Source organism: Dermacentor variabilis, chromosome 11 (genome assembly GCF_050947875.1).
Source record: "Dermacentor variabilis isolate Ectoservices chromosome 11, ASM5094787v1, whole genome shotgun sequence".
NCBI classification, from domain to species: Eukaryota; Metazoa; Arthropoda; class Arachnida; order Ixodida; family Ixodidae; genus Dermacentor; species Dermacentor variabilis.
In genome coordinates, this window is record NC_134578.1 from 114,012,775 (window position 1) to 114,027,107 (window position 14,333).

The following is a 14,333-nucleotide window of genomic DNA, read 5'->3' on the forward strand; positions in this document are numbered from 1 at the left end:
CGCCTTCCGCGAGCTAGGACCCACTACTGGAAGTTTGCATGTTTGTTTTCCATTATGTCTCGGGCATGATTTTATTGTATTAAATTGAGTGTGGGTGTTGTACGACGTCGCCTCCCGTCTCATGCCTCTGGTTCACGGTCGATCAGGCGTGGACCTTATCGCCGGTCAGCAGTCGAACCTTCAATAACGCACGCGGGGTGGGTTTGTTGTCGCCCCATCCCCTCCGGTTCGGAGAGTGCGAATTACCTCACCATCAATCCGTGACAACTGGCGTCCGCGACACTAAGCCCACCACGTGGGAATCATTAACACTCGCGAAATACAATAAAATACGCGACACAAATACAAAATACGCGCGACAATAAATAGGGCAAACACTAAACTACCAGGACATATAAGAAACAACACGCGATGGAAAAAAAAAGGAAAGATTAAACGCGATTAGAAAGAGAGTCCGGCGGAAAGTTTTGAGAGCGGGCTGGAACACGAGGCTTAACTGTGGCGTGCTTGCCGAGATCCCGGTCTGAAGAGCGTCGGGCTGCTGGTACCTCGCTGCCGAAGATCCTGACGGACTTGCACCGTCTGTCGATCGAACGGCGAAGACTTCGGCCTGGAGGTCTCAGCCTGCCGACCACATCTTCAGCTGTCTCCCGGTGCACGGCCACGCTGCTCCGTCTTCCAAAACCGCTCTGCCGGCTCGCCGAGCCGCCTCGTCCCTCCGCCGCGCTCAGGCGACACACGTGACCAGACAGGTCGTGCGAGCTCGGGACAATGGGAAGCGCTCTCCCTCATCGCCGTGCAAGCAGCGTTGCGGCTGCGGTGGCAATGTCGGCCCACTCGAGAGGGGCGCGGGCATGCACTCTGTGACACTTGTATACAAGCGCCTACAACCCGGCATCAGAGCCACTTCTGCTGCTCGGGGGGTTGATTGTGGCCATACTCATTGAAGACGCCCTAGTGTGTCTCGTCACTTCTTCACCTCCTTCATTGTACGCCCACGGTAGTTACACCTAGTACTCGAAGGGCCAATTTGAGTTCAAATCTCTCCTCAATGCAGACCGATGCCGTGCTGACCATAGTAAGGAAATATCAAACGTGTTTTGACGTTTGTTAGGGAGGCTTGAGTCAAACCGCGGTGCCTGCTCATTGTATCGAGACAGACGGATCCCGCGTCATTCGCCGCCGCTCTTAGCGTGTATAGGCTCCTGAAGACCGACTCAACGGCATAATCGCGTGGAACGTTATACGGCCTTCTGCAAGACCTTAATCTTCTCCAGTCATCATCGTCATCATCATCAGCCTGGTTACGCCCACTGCAGGGCAAAGTCCTCTCCTATACTTCTCCAACTGTCCCGGTCATGCGCTAATCGTGGCCATGTTGTCCCTGCAAACGTCCTAATCTCATCCGCCCATCTAATTTTCCACCGCCCCCTGCTACTCTTCCCTTCCCTTGGAATCCATTCCGTAACCCTTAATGACCATCGGTTATCTTCCATCCTCATTACATATCCTGCCCATGACCATTTCGTTTTCTTGATTTCAACTAAGATATCATTAACTCGTGTTTGTTCCCTCACCTAATCTGCTCTTTTCTTATCCCTTAATTTTACACACATCATTTTTTTCCATAGCTCGTTGCGTCGTCCTCAATTTAAGTACAAGACTTTTCATAAGCCCCCCCCCCCACCCGTTTTTGCCCCGTAAGTGAGTACTGGTAAGAATCAGCTGTTATACACTTTTCTCTTGATGAATAATGGCAACCTGCTGTTCATGATCTGAGAATGCCTGCCAAACGCACCCCAGCCCTTTCTTATTGTTCTGATTATTACAGTCTCATGACCCAGATCCGCGGTCATTACTTGCCCTAAGTAGATGTCTTCCCTTAATACTTCCAGTGCCTCGTTACCTATCGTAAAGTGCTGCTCTCTTCCAGAGACTGTTAAACATTACTTTAGCTTTCTGCAGATTAATTTTTAGACCCACCGTTCTGCTTGGCCTCTCCAGATCAGTGAGCATGTATTACAATTGGTCGCCTGAATTACTAAGCAAGGCAATATCATCAGTCAACCACATGTTACTAAGCTATTCTCCATCAGCTTTTATCATCAATTCTTCCCAAATATTATCAGTGAATCACTAGTTAGAAAGGTACTCTGCCCTTAACTGTTATCCCCAATTCTATCAAATCCAGGTTTCTGAATACCTCCTGTAAACACGCTGTGAATAGCATTGGAGAGATTGTATCTCCCTGCCTGACGGATTTCTTTATTGGGACTGTGTTGCTTTCTTTATGTAGAACTACTGTGGCTGTGAAGCCGCTATAGACATATTTCAGTGTTTTTACATACAGCTCGTCTACACCCTGATTTCCGTAATGCCTGCATGACCGCTGACGTTTCGACTGAATCAAACGCCTTCTCGCAATCAATGAAAGCTACATATATTGATTGGTTATATTCCGCACTTTCTCTTTCACCTAATTGATAGTTTGAATGTGGTCTATTGTTGAGCAGCCTTTACGAAATCCTGCCTGGTACTTTGGTTGACAGAAGTCTAAGGTGTTCCTAGTACTATTTGCGTTTACCTTAGTAAATATTTTGTAGCCAATGGACAGTAAGCTGATCGGTCTATAATTTTTCAAGTCTTTGGCGTCCTCTTTCTTATGGATTATGATTATGATGGCGCTCTTCCAGGATTCCGGTACGCTCGAGGTCATGAGGCATTGCGTATACAGGGTGGCCAGCATTTCTACAACAGTCTGCTTACCATAATTCAACAAATCTGCTGCTACCTGATTCTTCCTAGCTGCCTTCCCCCTTTGCATATTCCCAAGGTTTTCTTTACATCTTCCGGCTTTACTTGTGGGATATCAAATTCCTCTAGGCTATTCTCTCTTCCGTTATTTTCGTGGGCGCCACTGGTATTGTATAAATCTCTATAGAACTCCTCAGCCACTTGAACTATCCCGCCCATATTAGCAATGATATTGCCGGCATTGTCTCTTGACTCATGCATCTGATTATTGCCTATTCCTAGTTTCTTCTTCACCGCTTTTAGGCTTCCTCCATTCCTGAAAGCATGTTCAATTCTATCCATATTATATTTACTTTTGTCAGCTGTCGTACGCATGTTAACTTGGAAAGTTCTACCAGTTTTATTCAAGCTGTACGGTTAGAAGCATTCATGCATTAGCGTTTCTTAATAAGATCTTTCGTTTCCTGCGGTAGCTTACTGGTATCCTGTCTAACGAAGTTACCACCGACTTCTATTACCCACTCCTTAGTGATGCCCACAAGATTGTCGTTCACTGCTTCAACACTAAGGTCCTTTTCCTGCGTTAATGCTGAATATCTGTTCTCTAGCTTGATCCGAAATTCCTTTATTTTCCAGCTTGCCGCTAACTCATTGATCGGCTTCTTATGTACCAGTTTCTTCCGTTCCCTCCTCAAGCCTAGGCTAATTCGACATGTTATCATTCTATGGTCACTGCAGCGCACCTTGTCGAGCACGTCCACATCTTGTATGATGCGAGGGCTTACTCCGAGTATAACGTCTATTTCATTTCTCGTCTCGCCATTCGGGCTCCTCCACGTCCACTCTCGGCTATCCCGCTTGCGGAAGAAGATATTGATTATTCCCTTATTATTCTGTTCTGCAAACTCTACTAATGACTCTCCCCTGCTATTCGTAGAGTCTATGACATATTCCCCCAGTGACTTGTCTCCAGCCTGCTACTTGCCTACCTTGGCATTCAAGTCGCCCATCAGTATTGTCCATTTTGTTTTGACTTAAGCCATCGCTGATTCCGTGTCTTCATAGAAGCTTTTGACTTCCTGGTCATTATGACTGGATGTAAGGGCCTAGGCCTGTACGACCTTCACGTTTTACCTCTTATTAAGTTTCACAAGACCTGCCACCCTCTCGGTAATGCTATAGAATTCGTGTATGTTACCAGCGATATCCTTATTAATCAGGAATCCTACTCCTAGTTCTCGTCGCTCCGCTAAGCCCCGGTAGCATAGGACGTGCCCGCTTTTAGCACTCTTTTGTCCTGCTAACCTCACTGAGCCATATTATGTCCAATATACTTCCCGCTAATAGGCGTCCGATTATTGATTAATAAGGTTTAGGTGTTAACATACAGGAATCCTATAGAATTAACGAGAGGGTGGCAGGTCTTGTGAAATTCCGCGACTGGATTACAACAAGTTGGTCGCGCCGTCGCTCGGTCGCAGCGATCGGCGCGACTGAGCGACGGCGCGATGTGCGACAAGCAATGTGGGTGACGAAACAAAGCGTCGTCAGAATTGGCGCTTTCCTGTTTTACCGCGAGTTGGTAGTTGTGTGGAGTAATGTCGCGCGCCAGTTTTCGCTATGGTTAGGGCGTACCCACTAGCGTTTGCAGCTGAGGAGCTTCATCAACATTTTTCTTTTCCTCCGTTTACAGAATTCGTTGAAAAATTGGAGGGCGCTTCAGCTTCGCCTTCAAGAGTCGAACGCGGTAGCGTTATCGCACCCGGTTCGCACCGCCCACTGTCTGTTAAAACTTAAAACAACGTTAAAACTTATTAAACGCAAGGGTATTGGGGTATCCTCGAAGCGGTCCCCGCACGGCCGCGGGGGAGAAGCGGGCGAGTGGCACGCCACCTGTCGGGGCAGCACCGTACATTACGAGCAAGGGGTATTCTATGTTTGCCGCAAGATGGGTCTTCGTGTGCGCCAAGCCCAAAGAAATGTAGCGGTAACGTACTTCCCTACTCGTTTAACTGCGACTTCTGTAATTTACATGCTGATAATTACCGATATACACCGCAGTATAACTTTATACGGCACGTTTCTAAGGCAATACCGCATTCACTAGAGGCGCTTTTGTCTCGCTATGAACCATCGAAGTCATGGCTGAGTGGTAGCGTCTCCGTCCCACGCTCCGCAGGCCCTGGTTCGATTCCCACCCAGCCCATCTTGAAAGTGGCTTTATTTATGAATTGCCTCCTCGGATTTTTTGCTCACGCCCAACGCCGCCGACGACACCGGCTTTTCTGCGGCACAAACTCCTTAATGATGTCGCGTTCAAAGAAGCGGTATGCTATCCAGGTCGGGAGAAGGACGCCGCTTCAACATAACGCACGTACCCACTTGATCGCCACCGTCGTCAACCTCTTCATCGCTACAAATTGCGCCTGCTACTTATGCATGCACACTGAAAAGTAGCTTGGTATTCCGGAAAAGCAAATACTCATCCAGAAAAAAAAAGGTTGTGGCTGCCATACTGACAGCGAAGCTAGAGTGTGCTAAACGGAACCACCTCACCGACGCCGCACAAGCCGCATGGTCATACTTGCGGTGTTGTGCAGCGCCTCACTAACCATACCTGCAAGCTGTCGTAAAGTCTCAACGCTTTTAAACGTTAAAATGGTGTACCTATCATGTGAATATTATTAGGAAAATGTTAATATTTCACTAGTTTTCATGTTGTGTTTATTGAACGATGCAGACTCGGGTACTTCGTGAGCAGGAGGCAACATTGCTATCGCTGCGACGAAAATCGCGCTGCCGCAAACGCACGTGAAACCTGTCAGCGAAAATCGTTCTGCGACGTTCGCGGCAGAACTATATATATATATATATATATATATATATATATATATATATATATATATATATATATATATATATATATATATATATATATATATATATATATATATAGAGAGAGAGAGAGAGAGAGAGAGAGAGAGAGAGAGAGAGGCCTTTAAAGCTGTGTATGTATTGTACATGCGTTACTGTACTCTAACCCTGACGAAGGCTGGTCCACCAGCCGCAAACGTTAACTACAGAAGTCTTCCGAAAACTTCGTCGTCGCTTTCCTGCGTGTATAATATATATATATTTTGCTGCAAACACTGATAATCGGCGATGTTGTAGTTACGATATCGTTTGATCTATATATTGTATTGCCGCTAATTGCCGACCAAAAGGCTGGAATGCAATGTTTGCATTAGCATGAGTTGTCATACTTGGGATCGCCTTAAAAGTACAGATTCCTTCGAACTTCTGTTGCTCCAGCGAGACAGAGGTCTTAGATAGGAGGATAATGTTCTCATTTTATCTTGTTCATTATAAACCGGAGAAAATGAATAAGACAAGGTTAGAATCGCTCGGTCATATTCGGTTAGGTGTTTTGAAGGGTAACAAACGAAGCACGGTACTATAGGCCACGTAGTCACAAATGTCAGCGATCATAAAACATTGCTGCGCTTTCTATATTATTCAGAAATGTTGCAAACGCAAGGGATAGAATATCATAGTGTCACGTTCGTGTGGCGGTGCAAGCCGACAGGCAGACAAGCAGCCAGAAAAGACAGCTAAATTGCGAAAATCAACGTTTGAAATTCATTCGGCGAACGCGTGCCCTTAAACAATTCGGCGGTGATGGCAACACGCGCGGTCGTCAGATAGCTTCCCCGCACTCGTCCATACTGATAGTTACAGGCGTTACACGGTATCCAGACGCAACACTGGCGATTGAGAAAAGAAACAAAATAGGAGAGGCCTTGACGTTCGCTTTTTGAAGGCGGAAATACAGCCATGTTGGTGCGTCATCTACCTTCGCGCCTGCAGTCACCTCACCGGGGCAGATAGGCGCGATCTTTGAAGGGCGGACGCGTGTCAGAACAAAGCCTACGAAACTTATGTAACAGTGTCAGTGAAGCAGACGCCCTCCTGTGCTTTTGCGTGAACGTTTAAGATGATGACGAAGACCCGCGCCGTGATTACTTGAGTGTGTCAGCTGCTGGCTGGCACTCGCACTCATTGACCCAAACACAACTTTTAAGCTTACACACCACGCTGCATAGTCAGCTTGCCTCGCGAACGGAATCTGCTCCGGGAAAGGCGCGGGATAAGAAGTTTTATCCCACTTTTGAGGGGCCAACAGCAGCAGCGAGAGCTTCAGGAGTGCGCTTACTATGACAATGTTGACGTTTAGGTTTAGGATACTAGTCAAACTGCTTCTGTGCGAAAAAAGCACGTGACTTCCGGCGTACGTGACTTCCGCCAACACGCGCGTGCTCGCCGGCGCCTCTTCTACGCTTTCCTTCCTCCATGGCAGTGGCGATCTAGTTTGTTCTAGAAAACGCCAAAAACATCTCGAAGGTTACGCGATATCAGATGTAGGACGGGCTGATTCGTCGAGAAACGACGACAGCGTTGAAGTCAGATGCGCCATCTGGTATCACTAGCGCGTGACAACCGACAGGTGTTTACATGATGGCGTTGAGGAGTCGAGCAATTACAACAGCAGGCACAATCGCATTGCAATATCGGAAGCACATGAAAGCAAAATGTGATGAAAAGTGGTGTTGCGGAGGAGATGGAACGCATTCATGAAGAAACCCACATGGAATCATGTCTTGTTCATGCATACATCCATGAAACATATTAAAATCTGTCTTGAGGTGCTGCACTTACATTCTAAAGCCCACCTTCTCATCAGCACGTGGCAGTCTTTCACTTCTTCCTTTTCATCGCGTGCCGATGCAATCAGAGAAATTGTGTCGTTGACAACGTCAGCAATGCCTTTGGCGTATCTTTGGACCACAAGCGGTGCAGAAACGCTGGTGTGTGTCTGAGACCGAATTCGCCGCCACTCGTCACCTTGGCTGCGGAAAATTGCGAGGAAAGTGTTGCAATTAAATGTTCAGTTATACAAAAGCACGCGAAGCAACCTTTTTCTTATTATGGGCTTTTACCTGCCAAAACTACGATCCGGTTATGACGCACGTCGTAGTGGGGGACTCCGGGAAATTCGGACCACCTGGGTTTTCTCACCTACGGGGCAGAAACCTGGAGGCTTACGAAAAGGGTTCTACTTAAATTGAGGACGACGCAACGACCTATGGAAAGAAGAATGATGGTCGTAACGTTAAGGGATAAGAAAAGAGCAGATTGGGCGAGGGAACAAACGCGAGTTAATGACATCTTAGTTGAAATCAAGAAAAAGAAATGGGGTATGGGCCGGACATGTAATGAGGAGGGAAGATAACCGATGGTCATTAAGGGCTACGGACTGCATTCCAAGGGAAGGGAAGCGTAGCAGGGGGCGGCAGAACGTTAGGTGGGTGGATGAGATTAAGAAGTTTGCAGAGACGACATGGCCACAATTAGTACATGACCGGGGTTGTTGGAGAATTATGGGAGAGGCCTTCGCCCTGCAGTGGGCGTAAGCAGGCTGATGATGATGGGTTTCCTTAATGTGCATCTAAATCTAAGTAAACGGTTGTTTTCGCATTTCTCCGCCATCAAAATGATAATGAATGCCGCCGCGGCCGGGATTTGATCCGGCGACTTCGTGCTTAACAGTCCAACACCATAGCCACTAAGCAACCACGGCAGCTACATGTGAACCAAACTAAAATATACTTTAGTTGAATGAATACGGACGATCGTGAAATCCTTTTGTGTAGATTGTTAGAGCCTTTATTTTGCCGATACAAAGAAGTAAAACAATTTATTTATTTATTTATTTATTTATTTATTTATTTATTTATTTATTTATTTATTTATTTATTTATGCAATATACCTCATGGTCCTAATAAGCAAAACAGTACATGAGGCATGCGCATAAATATACATGGCGGCTCAGGTTAGTTGGCGCGACTGGAACGATGATCTTCAATAGCAGTTTCGAAAATTAAAATGTAGGCGTGAGGGTCACGTTTATACAAAAATATTCCTGTCAATGCAGCGCAGCGTGGGCATCGGCGTTATGCCAAGCAGGTACATAGCCGTTCAGTATCGTTTTGCAAAGCGTCAACAAATCGATGAACATTTTTGCGTACAGCACGCAGTTGTGTTTGACGAGAGCTTGCATACGAAGGCAACACCAAGGTGATGCGGCGGCTACCACCTGGGTCACTCGCGAAGGACTTACAGCGCCATACATAATCTCAAACCACTAGTTGCTACAAAGAATGGACATGAAAAAGAGGGCCGGCCCTTTAAGCGTTCAAGCACCCTTTAAGGTGCTTGAACGCACGTGCTGTCACTGCGAAATAATAGTGGAAATCGTCGCTATTCAATATAGGTGAAATAGTCGCCATTCATATATGTGAAACTTGTTGCAATTCGATGGGATACATGCGTACACCCGTGTGGTAATATATAAAGCTATTATCGCATTCTATTCGTGCGTCTGTGGCTGAATGCAAAGTGGAGCGCATGCGCTTTCACTTTTGCAAGAAAATTGTTCCGAGGCGACATGAGCCACGCACGAATCGTCTCATAGCAAATAAAGAAAAAAAAGAATTGTCTCATAGCACTAATGGTTTTGGAGCACTATCTGACTTTGCTGTATGCTCACGCCTGTGGATGCTGGTCGCTGAAATTACACATTCTCGCATGTATTTCTTTTATTTGGGAGACCAAAGAAAGAAAACAAACCGAAACTTGCCCTTATGCCTACCTGCTTAGCACTGAACAATTATCCTTTGCAAATACAAGTAAGCCTCACCTCACTGTCCCATATCATTTCCCCACTTATTACAAACAGCTATTTCAGCTCCTAACTACTCGAAACGTTCCAAAATTCTTCATGATTTTGAGCGAAAACCCCTCGGCACACTTCCATAATCGAGAAAAGTGTAGGGCTACTTTAAGGACTCCTGGATAATTCTGGAGAACGCCCTGAGACACCACGGCAACCGAAACTGTAGATTTTTCCGCTCGATAACACCTAAGCGCCGTGGTGTTATTCCGTGCATCAGTAAAGTTAATTTGAAGTCCGTAGAGCACAGCATGGGCCTGATTTTTCGGCTCGGGCCCACCCTAGGCCCGCCTTATGAAGCCGGAGCCTCGCCCCGACCTGTGGTTCCAAGCGAGGACCCACCCTCGGTGCTTGTTATTAAGCCCGGGCCTGGCACGGGTTCAGGCGTTCATTACTAAGCTTAGCTAGGGCCCTCGTGAACATGATGAGGCGCGGCCTGCAAGTAAACAAAAAATATATCGTTATTTACTTAGAGATTGTACCGTATGTGTCAATCTCACCTTCTCCAGGTCTAATCAGCTCCAGTGTATAAACTATAAGAGAGCTTACTGTCTCTCGCACAGAAACGTCCGTGATCTGCCGCATTGCCCGTGCTGTTATTCTTCCGCTGGTGTGCATCCATTCAAATTGATCGTATGATTTGGTCCTACGAGGTCTTCTAGCATGGGAATGTTATATATATATATATATATATATAGCTACGGGGACGGTCTGAGGATATAACGATTGTATTTACAGCGTATATACCGGATGAGTCGAAAGATAGCTGACCACCAACAACACGCAGCAGCCAGCGTCTCGCGATCTTCTTCCTCTGTCTTCTTTCATGGTTCCGTACCAATATATATTGACACGTTTACTTGCATATCTCTATCGGGCGACCACGTTTCACCACCTAACATATGTTATCGCACAGCGCAGGTTCGCCCAATAAAAGTTAGTTTCGTCTTTCACAGTATTTCTACTGTGTTCTTTATACGTCACTACGGCGTGCCGCATATTGGAATATCGACATATCGACAGGCCGCCATTGGAATCTGAACCTGGCAACGTTTAATGTTAGAACGTTATCTAGTGAGGCGAGTCTAGCAGCGTTATCGGAGGAATTAGAGGGTAGTAAATGGGATATAATAGGGCTCAGTGAGGTTAGGAGGACAAAATAAGCATATACGGTGCTAAAAAGCGGCACGTACTGTGCTACCGGGGCTTAGCGGAGAGACGACAACTAGGAGTCGGATTCCTGATTAATAAGGAAATAGCTGGTAAGATACAGGAATTCTATAGCATTAACGAGAGGGTGGCCGGTCTTGTTGTGAAACTTAATAAGAGGTACAAATTGAAGGTAGTACAAGTCTATGTCCCTACATGCAGTCATGATGACCAGGAAGTCGAAAGTTTTTATGAAGACGTGGAATCGGCGATGGGTAAAGTCAAAACAAAATACACTATACTGATGGGCGACTTCAATGCCAAGGTAGGCACGAAGCAGGCTGGAGACAAGTCAGTGGGGGAATATGGCATAGGCTCTAGGAATAGCAGAGGAGAGTTATTAGTAGAGTTTGCAGGACAGAATATTATGCGGATAATGAATACCTTTTTCCGCAAGCGGGTTAGCCGAAAGTGGACGTGGAGGAGCCCGAATGGTGAGACTAGATATGAAATCCACTTCATACTCTGCACGGACCCTGCCATCACACAAGATGTAGACGTGCTCGGCAAGGTACGCTGCAGTGACCATAGGATGGTAAGAACTCGAATTAGCCTTGACTTGAGGAGGGAATGGAAGAAACTGGTACACAAGAAGCCAATCAATGAGTTAGCGGTAAGAGGGAAACTAGAGGAATTCCGGATAAAGCTACAGGACAGGTATTCGGCTTTAACTCAGGAAGAGAACCTTAGTGTTGAAGCAATGAACGACAATCATATGGGCATCATTAAGGAGTGCGCAATAGAAGTCGGTGGTAACGCCGTTAGACAGGAAACCAGTAAGCTATCACAGGAGACGAAAGATCTGATCAAGAAACGCCAATGTATGAAAGCCTCTAACCCTACAGCTAGAATAGAACTGGCAGAACTTTCTAAGCTAATCAACAAGCGTAAGACAGCGGACATAAGGAACTATAATATGGATAGAATTGAACAGGCCCTCAGGAACGGAGGAAGCCTAAAAGCAGTGACGAAGAAACTAGGAATAGGCAAGAATCAGATGTGTGCGTTAAGAGACAAAGCCGGCAATATCGTTACTACTATGGATGAGATAGTTCAAGTGGCTGAGGAGTTCTATAGAGATTTATACAGTACCAGTGGCACCCACGACGATAGTGGAAGAGAGAATAGCCTAGAGGAATTCGAAGTCCCACAGGTAACGCCAGAAGAAGTAAAGAAAGCCTTAAGTGCTATGCAAAGGGGGAAGGCAGCTGGGGAGGCTCAGGTAACAGCAGATTTGTTGAAGGATGGTGGGAAGATTGTTCTAGAAAGACAGGCCACCCCGTATACACAATGCCTCATGATCTCAAACGTACTGGAATCTTGGAAGAATGCTAACATAATCCTAATCCATAAGACAGGGGACGCCAAAGACTTGAAAAATCATAGACCGACCAGCTTACTGTCCGTTGCCTACAAAGTATTTACTAAGGTAATCGCAAATAGAATCAGGGACACCTTATATTTCTGTCAACCAAAGCACCAGACAGGATTCCGTAAAGGCTACTCAACAATAGACCATATTCACACTATCAATCAAGTGATAGAGAAATGTGCAGAATATAACCAACCCTTATATATAGCTTTCATTGATTACGAGAAAGCGTTTGATTCAGTCGAAACCTCAGCAGTCATGGAGGCATAACGGAATCAGGGCGTAGATGAGCCATATGTAAAAATACTGGAAGATATCTATAGCGGCTCCACAGCCACCGTAGTGCTCCACAAGGAAAGCAACAAAATCCCAATAATGAAAGGCGTCATACGGGGAGATACGATCACTCCAATGCTATTCACAGCATGTTTACAGGAGGTATTCAGAGACCTGGAGTGGGAAGAATTGGGGATAAAAGTACCTTAGCAACTTGCGATTCGCTTATGATATTGCCTTGCTTAGAAACTCAGGAGCCCAATTTCAATGCAAGCTCACTGACCTGGAGAAGCAAGGCAGAACGGTTGGGCCTGAAAATTAATCTGCAGAAAACTAAAGTGATGTGTAACAGTCTCGGAAGAGAACAGCAGTTTACGATAGGTAGTGAGGCACTGGAAGTGGTAAGGGAATACATCTACTTAGGGCAGGTAGTGACCACGGATCCGGATCATGAGACTGAAATAACCAGAAGAATAAGAATGGGCTGGGGTGCGTTTGGCAGGCATTCTCAAATCATGAACAGCAGGATTCCACTATCCCTCAAAAGGAAAGTGTATAACAGTTGTGTGTTACCAGTACTCACATATGGGGCAGAAACCTGGAGGCTTACGAAAAGGGTTCTGCTGAAATTGAGGACGACGCAATGAGCTATGGAAAGAAGAATGATGGGTGTAACGTTAAGGGATAAGAAAAGAGCAGATTAGATGAGGGAACAAACGCGGGTAAATGACATCTTAGTTGAAATCAAGAAAAAGTAATGGGCATGGGCCGGACATGTAATGAGGAGGGAAGATAACCGATGGTCATTAAGGGTTACGGACTGGATTCCAAGGGAAGGGAAGCGTAGCAGGGGGCGGCAGGAATTTAGGTGGGCGGATGACATTAAGACGTTTGCAGGGACAACATGTCCACAATTAGTACATGACCGGGGTAGTTGGAGAAGTATGGGAGAGGCCTTTGCCCTGCAGTGGGCGTAACTAGGCTGATGATGATGATGACGACGACGTGCCAATATATATATATATATATATATATATATACATGCAGAGAGAGAGAGAGGTGAATTCACGAGTATATAGCGTAAAATAAACGCACGAGTAGGTAGCCATCCCTTGCGTTAATGCTACAATAATATTATAGCATCGAGATTGTTTTCAAGAAACTCGAAACGAGAAGCGACGACGACAAATTCTTGCCGTCAGAATCAGAAAGCGTAAAATCGCTCTCCGTAACGTCAGGGGGCGCTCCAAAGAGATCGATCGCGGATATCAGCAAAATTAACCCATTCAATAATCATGAATAGAGCCCACAGTTTTAGTGTGTGGCAGTGGAATTGCCGCGGATTCCACAACGAAAAGGCATCGCTGCGCCAAATAATTGGATCGATCGGTAGAAACGAAAAGTAATTATGCTACAGGAAACTTTAGCGGGCGAAGTAAAGCTAACCGGGTACAAATAGGTCTGCAGAGAAAAAGATTGCGGGAGGGGATTGGCCACCCTCGTTGACAAAAAGCTACCCTTTATCGAACACGATGTCCATCTCGGATTGAGTAAAATCGAGTATATCCTAGTAGAAGTTGTACTCAAAACGCACAAGGGCAGGGCGCAGAGTACCTTCTGCCTAAACATTTATAGCAGTCCCACCTACAAGAAACAAAGCTTTAGGGCACTTTTCAACAAGGCACTCGCAGTCGCAAAGAGCTCTCCGCTCATCATCGGAGGGGACTTTAATGCCCCCTACGAAGCGTGGGGATACGTTTGGAATACAAAGAAAGGTGAGGGGTTATGGGACCTTGCAACGGACCTGGGACTGTGCTTAATCACCGATCCAGCTTTCCCCACCCTCTGCGGCACGTCCACGTGCAGGGACTCTACACCCGACCTAACTTTTGTCAACAACTCCAAACAAGTTAGTTGGGAAAACTCGGGTA

At 46.1% G+C, this 14,333-nt stretch overlaps 1 protein-coding gene across 1 annotated transcript in view; it reads right to left on the bottom strand.

The window, feature by feature from the left end:
• The window catches only part of LOC142564073 (putative cytochrome P450 301a1, mitochondrial), an 84,709-nt gene that overhangs the window by 36,754 nt on the left and 33,622 nt on the right, over nucleotides 1–14,333 (bottom strand). The window contains exon 3 of the mRNA XM_075674903.1: nucleotides 7,471–7,661. Coding sequence (XP_075531018.1) covers nucleotides 7,471–7,661 — 191 coding nt within the window. The remainder of the gene's footprint in view (nucleotides 1–7,470; nucleotides 7,662–14,333) is intronic.